The 16,825-nt window shown below is 40.8% G+C and overlaps 3 protein-coding genes across 3 annotated transcripts in view; 2 read left to right on the top strand and 1 right to left on the bottom strand.

Annotated features, from left to right (window-relative positions):
* The first annotated feature begins 1,878 nt into the window (after nt 1–1,878).
* On the top strand, nt 1,879–9,535 carry LOC101294045. Its single transcript, XM_004292931.1, has 10 exons — nt 1,879–3,301; nt 3,812–4,276; nt 4,358–4,659; nt 5,164–5,883; nt 5,966–6,244; nt 6,465–6,626; nt 6,786–7,724; nt 7,822–8,037; nt 8,545–8,805; nt 8,965–9,535. The coding sequence occupies exons 1-10, from the start codon at nt 1,879–1,881 to the stop codon at nt 9,307–9,309; spliced, it is 5,112 nt and encodes a 1,703-aa protein (XP_004292979.1). The 3' UTR covers nt 9,310–9,535.
* A 2,006-nt stretch (nt 9,536–11,541) lies between these two features.
* On the top strand, nt 11,542–13,747 carry LOC101293754. The gene is made up of 7 exons (XM_004292930.1): nt 11,542–11,612; nt 11,757–11,808; nt 11,914–12,028; nt 12,133–12,200; nt 12,388–13,080; nt 13,176–13,280; nt 13,394–13,747. Exons 1-7 carry the CDS (start codon nt 11,542–11,544, stop codon nt 13,745–13,747), a joined length of 1,458 nt encoding a protein of 485 aa, XP_004292978.1.
* A 384-nt stretch (nt 13,748–14,131) lies between these two features.
* Nucleotides 14,132–16,825, bottom strand: part of LOC101293464 (probable glycosyltransferase At5g25310-like) — a 3,035-nt gene continuing 341 nt past the window's right edge. Inside the window, exons 2-4 of the mRNA XM_004292929.1 lie at nt 16,452–16,633; nt 15,163–15,520; nt 14,132–14,797 (exon numbers count right to left, since the gene is read on the bottom strand). Of these exons, the coding sequence (XP_004292977.1) occupies nt 14,132–14,797; nt 15,163–15,520; nt 16,452–16,633 (1,206 nt within the window). The remainder of the gene's footprint in view (nt 14,798–15,162; nt 15,521–16,451; nt 16,634–16,825) is intronic.

The following is a 16,825-nucleotide window of genomic DNA, read 5'->3' as shown; positions in this document are numbered from 1 at the left end:
ACCTTGCCTTCCAGACCTTAACCAAATTCTCAAAGCTCTGACAACATGTAGACGTACTCGACTTTACACCCCGCGATTCACTTCAAATCATACATTCACACTCAAATCTCAATCTGCACATATACAACCAGTAAACCACTACAACACACTGGACTCTTAGTTCTTATAAGCTTTATCAGCTGAAGCATTCTTTTGGGTGAAAATTAGCTTTCTGAACACGAATTATTCAAAATTTAAACATTGGGTTAGTTTCCCACCATTTTCTGGGGAATGTAGGAATCAAGGTGCTGGAGTTCTAGGTCAAAATCATGAGTTCAAATCCATTACTCTACTTTGAAACGACGAAAGATACTTGGGAGAGTAGAGTGAGAAGTTAAGCGATCTTACAGAGATGAATCGGGTCGGACTGCGAGGCGGGTAAATCATGGGTGTGAGAATTTGGGGATGTCTCTCCGAGTTGGCTGTTGCTGGAGAAAATGTGCGAGTCACACTCGGGATTACGGACCTTCCACAAATCTATCGACCCCTTCTCGTGACACGTGTGGGTTGATTTGCTCTAGGATTTAATTTTTATTTTTCTTATCTTAAGCCTTTTTACAGATAGGTCAAGCAAATGTGGAAAGATTGAGAATCGAAATAGGTAAAAACAAATTTACTCTACGTGGAATGTTGTAATGAAAAAAGTGAATGTTTTTTTAATGAAAAGATTAAGAGCTTGAACAAGTGAGGCGAGTTATAGTCATTCTTTCGTAGGTAACTTTCATCATTGCATTAGAATTCAATTTTAATGTAATTTTAAAAATTTAAGTTGTTGAGACGAACGAAGATGCATGCACTATTACTCAAACTATTAAAGAGAAAACTTGGATTTGAGCTGAATAAAAAAGTTCAGAGAAGATTAAAACAATGTTGACTGGATTGGAAGTCACACGCAAACAACATATTCGCAATGTGATGTTGCATTCCAACCCATGCAAGGCAAACAAGTTTGATCTCTTTATCTGTTTTCATTTTTGCTATACAGCCTATACCACAAGATTTGTTTATAGGTTACATGTAATTCCATAAATTGTTGTAAAAAATATATATGCATTAATGCAATTACTTACTATATACTAAGTCAAATCTATCAAATTTTACGTCTGATTGTCATTTAACTCTACAAATGCACTAGCAATTTCATATAACCACAACTTCTCCTATTCTATCAACAAAACACTAACCACATCTCATAGAAGATTTCCAAAATACCAATATTTAAAAAGAAAATCGATTATTATTATTTTTTTTGTAAAAAGAAAAAAGAAAAAGGAGAAGTGGAATAAATGGCACACCAATCAAGTTCATCAAACGGGAAGGAGTCAAGTGTAGAGGATTCAAGTAGCAACAGTGGTGGAAGAAAAATGTGATTCCCAAAATCAACGGCAAAAAGGCATGTAGAATCATGCGACTCGTGATATGATTGGTCTAAAGCTTTTACAGACGTGGCCCTATAGCTGCAAAACCAGGGCACAAACCCCTGCCCACACAGGATCTTCCCAAGCCACGTGCCTCCATTCGTCCACGTACTCCTCCTGGTCCCAGCTCACGTGAAACAAAATAACACCTGCACGCACCGGATCAAACCCCTCCTCCAGGGACGAAGCGCAGGCTAACTAAAGTGCGCCGCAAGGTGTCGCCTCCTTCGTTCTTCTTCTTGTTAAGGCTCACGACAAACCCTAAACTCACGACAAACCCTCTCGTCTTCCTCCTTCTCTTTCTCTCCAAAAATAAAATAAAATAAAAATGAAAAGGGAAATTAATTAAATCGAAGCTAAAACGGAAAAAAGGAAACCAGAGAGAGAGAGAGAGAGAGAGAGGAGTGCACACGAGAACCAAATGAAGCACCAGCAGAGCAGCTCATCGTCGCCGTCGCCGTCGTCTGAGGCGGTCCCGTCGTCGTCTTCTCCTTCTTCATCTTCTTCCTCGTCGTCGTCGTCCGCCGCGGACCAATCGCATCCCGCCACCGCGAATTCGGCTGAGAAGCCGCTGCCGGTACCGGCGGCGGCGGCGGAGGATGTGGCGGCGGGGGCGGCGAGAGACGGCGGCGGGGCGCAGGAGACGGTGACGGTCGATCGGAGAGGGGAGTACTCGGCGGTGTGCAGATGGACGGTCCAGAATTTTCCTCGAATCAAAGCTAGGGCACTGTGGAGCAAGTACTTCGAGGTGGGAGGCTACGATTGCCGGTTGTTAATATACCCTAAAGGTGACTCACAGGCCTTGCCGGGGTACATCTCCGTGTACCTTCAAATCATGGACCCGCGCGGCACCTCCTCCTCCAAATGGGACTGCTTCGCCAGCTACCGCCTCGCCATCGTCAACGTCGTCGACGACTCCAAGACCATCCACCGTGACAGCTGGCACCGCTTCTCCAGCAAGAAGAAGTCTCACGGTTGGTGCGATTTCACCCCCTCCTCCTCTGTTTTTGATTCCAAGTTAGGTTATCTCTTCAATACCGACTCCGTTTTGATTACGGCTGATATTTTGATACTCAACGAGTCGGTTAGTTTCACACGAGATAATAATAATAACAACAACAACAGTGAGCTGCAGTCGTCATCTGCCGGCTCGGTGATGTCATCCTCCGTCGTGGCCAGCCCGGTCTCCGACGCGTTGAGTGGCAAGTTCACTTGGAAAGTGCATAACTTTAGCTTGTTTAGGGACATGATTAAGACTCAGAAGGTAATGAGCCCGGTGTTCCCGGCCGGAGAGTGTAACTTGAGGATTAGTGTTTATCAGAGCACTGTGAATGCGGTAGAGTATTTGTCAATGTGCTTGGAGAGCAAGGACACTGACAAGTCGGTGGTGTTGTCCGATAGGAGTTGTTGGTGTTTGTTTCGAATGTCTGTGTTGAACCAGAAACCGGGGTCTAATCACATGCACAGGGACTCGTATGGGAGGTTTGCTGCTGATAATAAGAGCGGGGATAATACGAGCTTGGGGTGGAATGACTATATGAAGATGGTGGATTTTGTTGGGCCAGATTCGGGGTTTTTGGCAGATGATACTGCGGTGTTTAGTACCTCATTTCATGTGATAAAGGAGTTTAGTAGCTTTTCCAAGAATGGGGGATTGACTGCAGGGAGAAGTGGTAGTGGGGCGAGGAAATCGGATGGACATATGGGGAAATTTACTTGGAAGATTGAAAATTTTACGAGGTTGAAGGATCTTTTAAAGAAGAGGAAGATAACTGGTCTTTGCATCAAGAGCAGGAGGTTTCAGATTGGGAATCGTGATTGTCGGCTCATTGTTTATCCCCGAGGTAGGCATCATTATTGCATTGGAGAATCGTTTGTTTTTAGTATTCTTAATGACTGGTTGTAACCTTTGATTACTCTTTCTTTTTGTGAACAATTGTCTTGCAAAGTTATGAAATCATGTGGTATATCGTTTATATACAGATTTATGAGGACTAGTAGTTCCTTTATCATCCTATTTGAATATGGTTTTACATGTCCCTCACTATAACTGCACCACTTGAACGTTTTGGAGCTGCATCTGTAGTTACTTGCCATCATGGGCCACTGCAAATATGGTATGTATTAATGCTATCAAAGATAGCATAACTGCATAGATTGCATCTTTTGTTTATACTCTGATACTTGTGCTCAATGTTACTTGAGCTTAGTTTGGGATGTTCATCTTGTTTGTATGACTGTTTTGCCAAAAAGTTTGATATTCCATTCTTTTGTCATAGGCAGAACAAATATTGCTTAGCTTGTGCTTGAGAGAGCTCTGATACAAAACTTGCCATATTTTTTTATGGTATCAGGGCAGTCTCAGCCACCTTGTCACCTTTCAGTCTTTCTTGAAGTTACAGATTCACGAAACACTGCCAGTGATTGGAGTTGTTTTGTGAGTCATCGCTTGTCTGTTTTGAACCAGAAGATGGAAGAGAAGTCTGTCACAAAGGAGTCTCAGAACCGCTACTCCAAAGCTGCAAAGGACTGGGGTTGGCGTGAATTTGTGACGCTTACTAGTCTCTTTGATCAAGATTCAGGGTTCCTTGTTCAGGACACTGTTGTATTCTCCGCAGAGGTCCTTATATTGAAAGAGACATCAGTTATGCAGGATTTGATTGATCAGGATACAGAGTCTGCTACCCAGATTGACAAGAATGTAAAACGAAGCTCTTTTACATGGAAGGTGGAGAACTTCCTGTCTTTTAAGGAAATAATGGAGACCCGAAAAATCTTTAGCAAATTCTTTCAAGCTGGTGGATGTGAGCTTCGGATTGGTAAGCAGTTGCCAGGCTTTTTTTTTTTTCCTCAATGACAGTTTATGATTTTTGCTTAATATTTGTGTTTCGACAATGCAGGGGTATATGAGTCCTTTGACACCATATGTATTTATTTGGAGAGTGATCAGTCAGTCGGTAGTGATCTGGACAAAAATTTCTGGGTGCGATACAGGATGGCTGTTGTGAATCAAAAGAACCCTGCCAAAACTGTGTGGAAGGAGTCTTCTATATGTACAAAGACTTGGAACAATTCTGTTTTGCAATTCATGAAGGTTTCAGATATGTTGGAGGCAGATGCAGGGTTTCTTGTCCGTGATACCGTTGTTTTTGTTTGTGAAATATTGGACTGCTGTCCTTGGTTTGAGTTTTCAGACCTAGAGGTTAGTGTTTACAAGCCTTTATGAGTTATATATACTGCATGCTATTTATTATTGAAGTTGCTTGAAAACTTAAGCATGCTAAATGGCAGTCTGTCTGCTGTTGAATTTTCTTTAGTCATAATATCATGTCTTGAGTCTAGACTGTTTTTTCCTTTCCAGATCATGCTGGCAGTTTTACATTGTTATATATATTTGGCCTTTTAAGCTATCATATGGCTGTGGATATATCCATGGAGTTCTCATTGATGGCAAACGTGATTATTGTGGTTCACTTCCATTATTTGTATAAAAATGTTTAGAATTAGGAACAACTGCATGTCTTGACAATTAGCCTTCAGCGATGGCAATTAGAAATGGTTCTAATTCAATTAGTCAAGTTATGTCTCAATATAATTTGGCTCATTATAGAAGAAGATTAATTTCATGAAAGCAGCATTTTCAATGTTTTCCCTTCTATATTTATGGTAGATTCCAGTACCAATATTGATGTGCATCTTGGCTCAGGTTTTTGCTTCCGAGGATGATCAGGATGCGTTGACAACAGATCCTGATGAACTTGTTGATTCTGAAGATAGTGAAGGAGTAGGTGGTGATGAAGAAGATATCTTTAGAAACCTGCTTTCCAGAGCTGGATTTCACCTCACATATGGAGATAATCCCTCACAGCCACAGGTCACTTTACGAGAAAAGCTTCTGATGGATGCGGGTGCTATTGCTGGTTTCCTGACTGGACTCCGTGTTTATCTTGATGACCCTGCTAAAGTAAAGCGTCTGCTTCTTCCGACCAAGCTTTCTGGTAGCAGTGATGGAATGAAGGTCTTTAAGAATGATGAATCTTCCCCTAGTTTGATGAATTTACTAATGGGAGTCAAAGTGTTGCAGCAGGCTATTATTGATTTACTTCTGGACATTATGGTCGAGTGTTGCCAACCTACAGAAGGGAGTTGTAATGGTGATTTATCTGATGCAAACTCAAAAATTCCAGATGGAAGTGGAGCTGCTAGTCCGCTGCAATCTGATAGAGATAATGGAGCAACAGAATCTGTGCATTGTCCCGTGTATGAGCGATTGGATAACAGTGCTGATGAAAGTACCAGTGCTTCGGCTGTTCAAAGTTCTGATATGCATGGGGTTGGTATCCCCGGAAAACCTCTTCCCGGGCAGCCAACTTGTCCCCCAGAAACATCTGCAGGGGGATCAGAAAATGTGTCGCTTCGTACAAAGGTAATAATACACTTTGTTTGCTGAGTATCTATTTACTTAGCTTACATTATAGTACTGACCGTTTGAGCACCTTGAATTGTAGACTAAGTGGCCAGAGCAATCTGAGGAGCTCTTAGGATTGATTGTAAACTCACTGAGAGCTTTGGATGGAGCTGTTCCTCAAGGGTGTCCCGAACCAAGACGTAGGCCTCAGTCTGCACAAAAGATCGCTCTTGTACTGGATAAAGCTCCTAAGCATCTGCAGCCTGATCTGGTGTCTTTGGTGCCCAAGTTGGTTGAGCACTCAGAGCATCCACTAGCTGCCTTTGCACTTATTGAACGATTGCAAAAGCCAGATGCAGAACCTGCATTGCGGACACCTGTAAGATTCTCTCGGATGCTCTTTTATACATGATGTACAGAAACAAAATCATTTTTGACACACACACACACACACTGATTCCAAGTGTTGGTTAGGTTGATGTGTACACAGAATGTATTAGTTTAAGTGGGAAAAAGTGGCTAGCATGTGTTTATTTGTTCCAATTGGTCTGTTCTGCAAACATGGTTATTCTCTAAGTTATGTGTATCTTATTTCCCAGGTTTTCGGTGCTCTGAGTCAACTGGACTGCGGCAGTGAAGTGTGGGAACGGGTTTTATCTCAATCTGTAGAGTTTTTGTCAGATTCAAATGATGAACCTCTTGCTGCAACCATAGATTTCATATTTAAAGCTGCATCCCAGTGCCAACACCTACCTGAAGCGGTAAAGTATACAACATCTTTTTCTTTTTTTTCAGTTTGGATTATTTGATTATACGATTATTAGCAACAAAAAAAAGTGGAAAATTCTAATTATATAATTGCAGTTTTCTTTAAACATGGTTTTCTTTAACCTTGCAAACTTCTTTCTTCATCTTTGTAGGTCAGATCTGTTCGTGTTAGGCTGAAAAATTTGGGCGTTGATGTTTCTCCTTGTGTCCTTGAATTATTAAGTAGAACTGTAAATAGCTGGGGAGATGTTGCTGAAACCATTCTCAGAGATATTGATTCTGATGATGATTTCGGTGATAGTTGCTCGACCATGCATTCTGGGCTTTTCTTGTTTGGAGAACATGGGCCTAGTTCCGAACAGTTTCATTTGGTGGATGAGCAGGCTTTCCGGCCTTGTCGTCATTTTTCTGATATTTACATCTTGATTGAGATGTTATCCATACCTTGTCTGGCTGTAGAAGCCTCTCAAACGTTTGAGAGAGCTGTAGCTCGTGGTGCTATTGTGGCTCACTCTGTGGCCATGGTTTTGGAAAGGCGCCTTGCTCAAAGATTGAACCTTGATGCTAGATATGTTGTGGAAAGCTTTCAGCAGACAGATTCGGTCATAGAGGGGGAAGCCAGTGAACAGCTGAGAGTCCAACAAGACGATTTTACTTCAGTTCTTGGTCTTGCTGAAACATTGGCCCTCTCTAGAGATCCTTGTGTTAAGGGATTTGTGAAGATGCTGTACACATTATTGTTCAAATGGTATGCTGACGAGTCTTATCGAGGGAGAATTCTAAAGAGACTTGTTGATCGTGCCACTAGTACTACAGATAGTAGTCGTGAAATTGATCTCGATTTTGATATATTGGTGACTCTAGCTTCTGAGGAACAAGAAATTGTTAGACCGATTTTGAGTATGATGCGGGAGGTTGCTGAATTTGCAAATGTTGATCGGGCTGCTCTTTGGCACCAGTTATGTGCTAGTGAGGATGAAATTATTCACACGCGGGAAGAGAGGAACGCAGAAACTGCTAATATGGCTAGAGAGAAAGCTGTTATATTGCAAAAACTGAGTGAATCCGAGGCCACCAACAACCGTCTTAAGGTACTTGTTGTCTTAACTGGTGATATGACTAGGATTATTGCATCTTATTTATTCTTTTCGGAGAATATTAGAATTGATGCATGTCATGATGTGGCAGTCTGAGATGAAGGCTGAGATTGACTGCTTTGCTCGAGAAAAGAAGGAGCTCTGCGAACGAATACAAGAAGTTGAGAGTCAGCTTGAGTGGCACCGCTCAGAGCGAGATGATGAAATTAAAAAGCTCACTACAGATAGGAAAGTGTTTCAGGATCGTCTTCATGATGCAGAGACACAAATCTCTCAATTGAAGTCCCGAAAACGTGATGAATTGAAGGTATGGTATTATTATTATTAGTGTTGTCATGATGTCATCTCTTATGATCTCTCAGCCTTTTAGCAGAAGCCGATTTTTATCTATAGTTCATGTTTATCTCACAATGGCCTTCTCTTTCCAGTCTCAATTCACTTGTTCTGCAATTTCTTTTTCAATTTTATAATTAAGTACGTTTTGATTGTTATACGTCTTCAACTTTTGTTGGCATGCCAACTTGAGTTTCGAACTCTCGTCTACTTGTTCTGATTGTGATTGTGGATCCTCCAATAATATTTTTCCGTCTGCTACATTTTTAATATGTTTTGGTCAAAATATGATTTTGAATTCAATCTCTAGTCGATAAATCTGCATGTCTAATGGTTTAATAGCATTTATCCTTACACCCAAGTGAGTTCAACATCCCCCTCCATCATCATCACTTGAATAGTATAAAATTTTAAATCATTATAGACTTTCGATGATTTTTGCATTAAGCCATACCTTTCTCTCAATTGATGAATTTGACAGAAAGTCGTGAAGGAAAAAAATGCTCTAGCCGAAAGGTTGAAGGGTGCTGAAGCTGCACGTAAAAGATTTGATGAAGAACTTAAACGGTATGTCACAGAGAAGGTGACTCGAGAGGAAATTCGAAAATCTCTGGAGGATGAAGTACAGAGACTGACACAAACAGTAGGACAAACAGAAGGAGAGAAACGGGAGAAGGAAGAGCAGGTTGCTCGGTGTGAAGCCTATATTGATGGGATGGAATCAAAACTGCAGGCCTGCCAGGTTTTTGCCTCAGCATATTCTATGTTTTTTTCTTTCTTCCTTCTTTTCCTTAATCATCCTCTTCCTCTCTGGAGCTGAAGGTTCCTTCGATATATCTTATATGCAGAAGTACAAAAGTAAAATGCGGTTTTATTGATATGTCCTTTTTATTTCTTGCAGCAATATATTCATACGCTTGAGGCTTCACTTCAGGAAGAAATGTCCCGGCATGCTCCTCTGTATGGTGCTGGTTTGGAGGCTCTATCAATGAAGGAGTTGGAGACACTGTCCCGTATTCATGAAGAAGGGCTTAGGCAGATCCACACCCTTCAGCAGCGTAAGGGCAGTCCAGCTGGCAGTCCCCTTGTAAGCCCGCACACGCTCCCACACAATCATGGGTTATATCCTGCCACACCGCCCCAAATGGCCGTGGGAATGCCTCCTTCACTCATTCCTAACGGTGTTGGGATTCACAGCAATGGGCATGTGAATGGTGCTGTTGGACCCTGGTTCAACCATTCTTAGGTGCCTAGGGTCATGGCGTTTTTTTGTGCCAATTTAGGCATTCGTTCTCCCGACAGAGCTAGGTGATATTGCTTATTTTATTTTATTTTTCACCAGCTATTAATTGGCATTTTGGCTGTTCGAACTGTTGGAGTACGAGAGGAAATAGGAATAAGATGAAAGATGGAAGAGAAGGGTTTCGATAGAATGTGAGTAGAAGTGATTCCAATAGAGTAACAGTTGCAAATGCCAATACTCATTTACCCCCCTTTCCCCACTTAAAGTTAATCATAGGTTTTTTGCAAAGTTTTGTTTACGAAGTTTCTCAGGCAAAGTAGGTTTCTTCTATGCTAAATTCACTTGGCTTGAAAGCAATCGATGCTAAGGTTATGACGTAGCCGGATGATAAGGTTATGACGTAGCCGGATAATGATAACCATCAGATTGAACTGAGTTTATTGTTGACTAAATTGCTAACGTTACCTTGATGGAAAGGAAGCAGATACGATTTGGACAAAAATATAGACATGAAGCTTGAATTTGTCATAAACAGAGGCCAAGTTTAACACAATGATTGGAAAGGTTAGACAAGTTTTCTATTAGAACTTGGAAACCAGACAATGACATGACTGAACCATAAAATTCGATGCTGCTTCATCCATTTCCAATTCATTGAATAGGGGTGGAAATTCTGATACTTGGAATTTGGAAGCCTCAATACCAGATGGTGGGATTGGCGGCAAAGACTATTACAGAATAATGACAATATGACCATAAATATCGATGTTTTTTCATCAATATCTTCAATTCAAGAAGGTCGGATAATGTTTTAGGTTGAAAGTGCTTCGACATTATCATCTTCAATTTGTATGTCTTTGGTATTCCGTCCATAGTTAAATAACATAACAAGTTAAATTGTTATGATCTGCATGACTGGATCAGATAATTTTTGATGGTGTATAATTCTCACGATTATAGTAATAAAATAAAATAAAAAATATATTAATTAGTTAGTTAAAGAATATAGACGCTTTGAAGATTTCATTCCAATTTCATCCAATAATTCATGGAGAACATTTTCGGTACACGGCATATATCTTCACATACATATACACGGCATATATCTTCACATACATACATGGATGATCAGAATTAGAAGAAATAATATGGAAACATGGTGGTCAAACATATGAATTGTTATGAACGGTTAAGATTACGTCGTGTAAATACACGTCGTGCATACAAGAATTTTCATGTAACAAATATTGTTAATGATGACTTTGAACATTATTCAAGGCCAGAAATATAGGAACTTATGTGGAACTCAGATCACAATGATTAATATTAGTGTACGTGGACAAGAAATGATCAAAATGATAAAACCGTGGCCTAATAATTCTCATTTGACAATTCTCTACAGTACGTGTTTCCTCTGACTAACATTATACGAAACTTCCATGTTTTTCTTCATGCTAATCTCTTCCAGTTTTCCTATCTATTTAAGCTAGTATTGATCACACTCTCATTTCCCAAACCCAAACGAGCAAAGCACCCAACAATTTTCTCTTGCTTCTTGCGTGCATTGAGCAAGTGAAACTCTAAGCTACAGTTCGCCGCTGATCACAAAACTTGTATCTTTTTCGAGGGAGAGAACTGAGATCTTCTTCTCTTTGTCCGGCATTTGCTGGGTTGGTTATTAGCTGAGCTTGATTGTTCCACAGCTACATTGTTTGTGTAAGCTGCTGTTTGGACCCTTTTAGATTCTTTGGTTATTTTTCCAAAAACTGAAGAACACCCTCAAGCAATGTAATCGTATTTTCCATTCTTATTTCTTAAACCCTAATTTGTGGCTACTTGATCATTTTTGTGAACATGAGAAATGCGCCCTCCTATTTGTAATGTTTGTTTTTGGTTGCATCAGTGTGTTACGAATTCGAAATTTCAGTCACTGATTTCATTTACAAAATTGTTGTGCATACGCCACTCTATTTCATACATAGTAGACGTTGTGATAATATACGGCTACAATTTGAAGTGCAGAAAAATAACTACTGTTCTGTCAGCATCCTTGTAATTTACCGATTTAGCTTCAATTTTTGTTCAGTACGTTGTTGGCCAAAATAAATTTATGGTGAGCTGTTGAGGCTTTTAATTACAGCCTCAAAATTTGCTGTATTTTCGGAAAGCTCTTTCATTTGACCAATTATCATGCCTCATATTTTTACTCCTGGCCTCTCTCCTGTTTGATGCAGCATGAAGAAAGTTTGTTGGCCTTACTTTGATCCTGACTTTGATAAACTCCCAGAAAGGATCTATGGCCCTGTGTAAGTAATTCTTGAATTTACCCTTCATTGATTCATCAATGGTAGCCTCCGGCCATTAGATTATCACAGAGCTATAAGACAATATATTATGTGCTTATGTCAGCCATTTGATAGAACAAGCTTTATCATATGTTGCGTTTGCAGATGTAGAGTATCCATTGACAACGACACGTTGGAAGATTGCACATTAGTAAAGGTTTGTCAATTTATAGTTTTGATCAAGAATAAACATAATTTCAGGCAAATATGACTTAACTAATTAAGCTGAATTAGATATTAATCGTTTGGCGTGGTGGTGCAGGTAGACAGCGTGAACAAGCAAGGGCTTCTCCTCGAAGTGATTCAAGTATTGACAGACCTGAATCTTACCATCACAAAATGTTTTATATCTTCCGATGCAGAATGGTTCATGGATGGTACGACAAATCGTCTCTAAATTAATGTCTGAGTTTGATCCATTTGCATGCTTTCATTTTCATTCTTGATCGAGTAACTGATGACCGGTCATGCATGCCTGTAGTTTTTCATGTTAAAGATGAGAACGGCAACAAACTTGCAGACCAGAATGTCATCAACTATATCCAGCAGGTAATTTGTTTTGTACGTAACAGTTATGTTCACAACTATATTTGCACTTCTACTTTGTCAAATGAATCTTAGACTGTTCAAAATAAGAGTGCAATATGACAAACTGAGGTGATAATAACATTGTTGAAAAGTAGTCAATTCATACGTATATTATTGTAGAAGATCCTCTAACTAGTTGGATTGATAGGCCATAGGTACAACTACAGGTCCTCCAGCCTCCACCAGGGCCAATGCCTATGCCAACAATATTTTCGAATCCGAAAACCATAGCGGGCATACCACCATCGAAATGACGGGAACTGACCGCCCTGGTCTCTTCTCCGAGATATCGGCTGCCCTAGCCGACCTTCACTGCAACATAGTTGAAGCTCATGCATGGACACATAACGCCCGCCTAGCTTGTGTTGCTCAAATATCCGACAAATCCACTGACGCCCCAATCAACGATCCTCACCGCCTCGCCACCATCGAAGACCACCTCATCACAGTCCTTCGCGCCACCACCGCCGTCAGCCCTTGCGGGAAAGAAGCAAGCAACCAAGAAGTGAAGACCACAGGGTTTCTAGGAGGAGACTATCAAGGCACCATGACTGACGTCGAAAGGAGGTTGCACCAACTAATGCTTTCCATTAGGGACTTTGATGGCCCTAGTTTGAGGCCGGCAAGCTCTCCGAGGACGCCGTTGGGATGGGACGCTGAGGAAGACTGTAGGAAGACGGCTGTTTGGATCGAGAGTTGTGAGGAGAAAGGGTATTCCATGGTGAGCTTAGAGTGTAAGGATAGGCCGAGGCTTATGTTTGATACTGTGTGCACTCTAACTGACATGCAGTATGTGATTTTCCACGCTTCCACCCATTGCCACGAAGGATATGCCTTTCAGGTTTCCCTCAATACATTAACGAAGTGATTTCAATTCTTAACACATTATATAAGCTTTTGGATATAGGGACTAATTAGTTGATGTTGTTTCAATAGGAATATTTCATCAGACATGTTGATGGGGAGGCCTTGTGTACAGAGAGCGAGAAGGAACGAGTTATAAAATGCCTAGAGGCTGCTATTGAGCGTCGAGTTTGTGAGGTGACATAACTTGCGCGTCTCTATTAGGGTTGCAGTGTACATTTTGATGTCAAAAATGTGATTCACTTAGCATTATTCTAATTGTAATGCTAACTTTTATATGCTTTTGGCAGGGGATTAGGCTAGAGTTGCACGCCGATGATAGGATGGGATTGCTATCGGATATAACTAGGGTTCTACGAGAGAATGGACTTGCTGTTGTTCGAGCAGATGTAGCAACTCAAGGAGAGAAGGCGATCAATGCTTTCTACGTGAGGGACATTTCAGGGAACGAAGTAGTTCCGAACATGGAGTTCGTTGAGTCCATGAAGAGAGAATTGATGGGTCCAAGTCATATAAACCTTCAAGTCAAAAATGGGAAACATCTCATCAGATCACCAAGCTCAACTGAAAAGTCTCGTTATTTCGCAAATATTGGAGATATTCTAAAATCTCAAATTGGGCGTTTCTCTTTTAGAATCAAGTAGTCATGAATCGTTTCAAATTGTAAATACTTAGGCAATTACCATCTTAGGGCCATGCCATTACCTAGGCAATTAGATTGTAATTGAGGAAAAAAGTTAGGTTTGTAAATAAAGGGATAGTTTAATTGTGCAGATGCCATTTCTCATTCTTCAATCAGCAAGCTAGTCAGCTAGAGCTATTAGATTGAATGGTTTGTACATAAAAAATAATGAAGCACAAATTCCTTCTCATTTCCTTTTTTTGTTTGTGGTACAAACATTTCTCACAGAAATAGCTAGTGTGATAATACACACTCAATCTAGACTCCCTTTTCATTTTGAATATAATTTAGAAACTTATACTGTATATTCACAAAATCGTGATTAAGAGAATGGAAAATAAGTAATCTATGCAACTCTAAGGTTAATTCTCCTAAGCCAGACAGAGTGCATTATCATATGAAAGACATCAAACCTCTTAGCCGGGTGGTTCAGCTCAAAATGCTTCCTCACAACCTTCAAATTCTTCTTGAGCCATCTATACTTCTCCTCAGGAACTGCCTCTAATATCTCCTTCAACCTCTTAATCTCTGAAACCTCAACTTTAATAGAAAACGCCTCCCACCTCAAAACATCACTAAATGGCAGCGCATAGTGCTCAGATATGATCACCGGCACGCACTCGGCATATATGGCCTCCACAATTCTAGGACTGGCCACTTCATGACCACTAGGGCACAAGCAGAACTTGGACTCAAGCATCATGGAGTTATAGTCTAGGGTTTTGGGTAGGTATTCAAAGACTCGGAGACTCTCGTCGCGGCCTTTCCAGTAGTCGAGGAGTATAGGCCTTATTGGGCCGTGGAGGCCGCCGGCGAAGAAGGCAAGGTAGGGACGAGGGGTGTTGGTTGGTGGGGGTGAGATGAGTTTGGAGGAGACGTAGCCGCCGTAGAGGTGGATTTCAGGGAGTGAAACATCCTTTTGAGGTCTGAAGCCTTCAGAGGTGTTTGCGTTGCAGAGTACTCGGATTGATGTGTTGTAGAGGAACGGGTTTCCTGCTGATGCATGGGGAGCCTGAAATAATGGAACAGAAGTAGGACTCGATAAATTACCAGCAATCGTTTAACGAATTTAATTTGAGTTTAATTAATTTAAGATCTTAATTACGAAAGACAATGTGTTACTATTTTGTATGTGTAGAAAGTGAATTTTCAAAAGCCTCTGTAAGTTCACAAAACCGTTGAGCAAAGAGGGACATCAGCTTTTTAACATTTCCCCATTCTTCATGTCACAAACTTAAGGCACGACAGGAAAGTGGGGATGTCACTATTACTAGCCAAAACTATCCAAGCATGCCAAGAAAGTTCTGAAATACCAAAGAAGATGAAAAAGAAATTGATTAAAAGCAGAGAGAATGAAAGAGTGTGAGAGAAACTGACCCAATCATGACAAGCGAGCATGAAGTGGTCCGCCCCAGAAGTCCTATTCCAAAATGGGTATTTCTCAGACACGAGTCTCACATAATCAGAGACATATTCCCTGAGAGGTCTGAGGTCATAGGACAGGGGCTTGTATAGGTACTTCACCATCCAAGTCACACTGAAAGGCATAAAGTAAACGTGAGCCTCCTTAGGGTTCTTGGTCCTGAACCTCCCAGCTTTTGCACCCGTCTCCATTTCATGTATGAATCTGCCTTCGATCGAGTATATGTCCTTGCAGGGTCCATCGTGTGTTATTGGTAGGTCACCTTCTGAGTAGACATACACCTTAAATTTCCTCTCCATTTCAAGATAGCTCCTGCATGATCGAAGGGCAAACCAGTCAGTTTAAGTTCTGTTATATAATCGAGTACTATTAGATCATAATGGTCGCTTAATTAGCTCATATTTATATACTTGGAACACAAGGTGATTAGAGTACTAAAATCATGCCCTTGCTTATGATGATGACTACAATCAGAGTTAACCAAGCCCTACTCCTAAGCATTAATCATGTATACCATAATTTTCATAATGACTATACATGTATATGAAAACAAAGGGATGCTAACACACACTGTAAAGTCTTTATGTTTTCTCAGCACCATAGAGTTTGGTTTTTATTTACCGACTTCAATCCTAACACGGTAATAAACTTATCACTCGATCGTGGTCACTTTATTTCTCATTCCTCACCGTTTAGGCACTTTTAATTTATTTCTCGTGTATTCATTACATCACCTACTAAAAAAAAGTATGATCAATTTTAGAATTGAACATTGTCAAACCATGTAGACTTTTTAATGTTGGAAACGGTTAGGATCATTGAAGCATGTCCTAGCAAACACTTGAAGCAATATTCTTAATTATTCTTATGGTAATCTCATCAAGTCCCATCTACCTATTTCCTCCAAATAAGAAGAACAAAAGGGCATGTAATACAATAAAGGTGGCCCAAAAAGCAAACACTCCGCTTCATCTTCACCGCAATAAGTAGTAATCGAGTATTTCTCCGAGGAGGAGAGTGTGCGATACGCCGGGCATGAAATGAGTGCGCACTGCGCACTAGGCCGGCTCATCTAGCAGTGACTTTCAAGCTAAGCATGCAACAGTTAACTCAACCTTATTAATTTCCTCAAACTTTGTTTAACTCCCTAATTTACCCTCTAATTAATCTCTTAAAACATTGTATTGACCGATCAAAATCAACCTGAAAGAGACAGTAATTAAAATTAAGCAGCGCGGCTTACTGATGGAATGCGCGGGGGTTACGATACACCACACCATGTGAAACGACGTCGTTTTGTGGTGGTGACGAACGGTTCGGATCACCCGAAGCTGCTGCCGCCGTCCGTATCGAGCTTCGCGCCCGCGCCAGTCCCTCCTCCATCTTACTCCGACCACTCCTCCGTTTCCGTTTCGCCGCTTCTCTCTGTTTTCATCGCCGTGAAAGAAAAAATTAAAGGAATTCCAATCGTCAATTTTTACGTCCAGCGAAAAATTTGAAGCAGAGGAAAGAAAACAGAGCAATAATAATGTTTAGAAATGAAGATTGAAGTCCAAAACTTAGAGAGAGAGAGAGAGAGAGAGAGAGAGAGAGAGAGAGAGAGAGAGAGAAGAGTAG

This window comes from Fragaria vesca, linkage group LG2, assembly GCF_000184155.1.
Source record: "Fragaria vesca subsp. vesca linkage group LG2, FraVesHawaii_1.0, whole genome shotgun sequence".
In the NCBI taxonomy this organism is placed as follows: Eukaryota; Viridiplantae; Streptophyta; class Magnoliopsida; order Rosales; family Rosaceae; genus Fragaria; species Fragaria vesca.
This window is presented reverse-complemented; position numbering and strand designations above follow the sequence as displayed.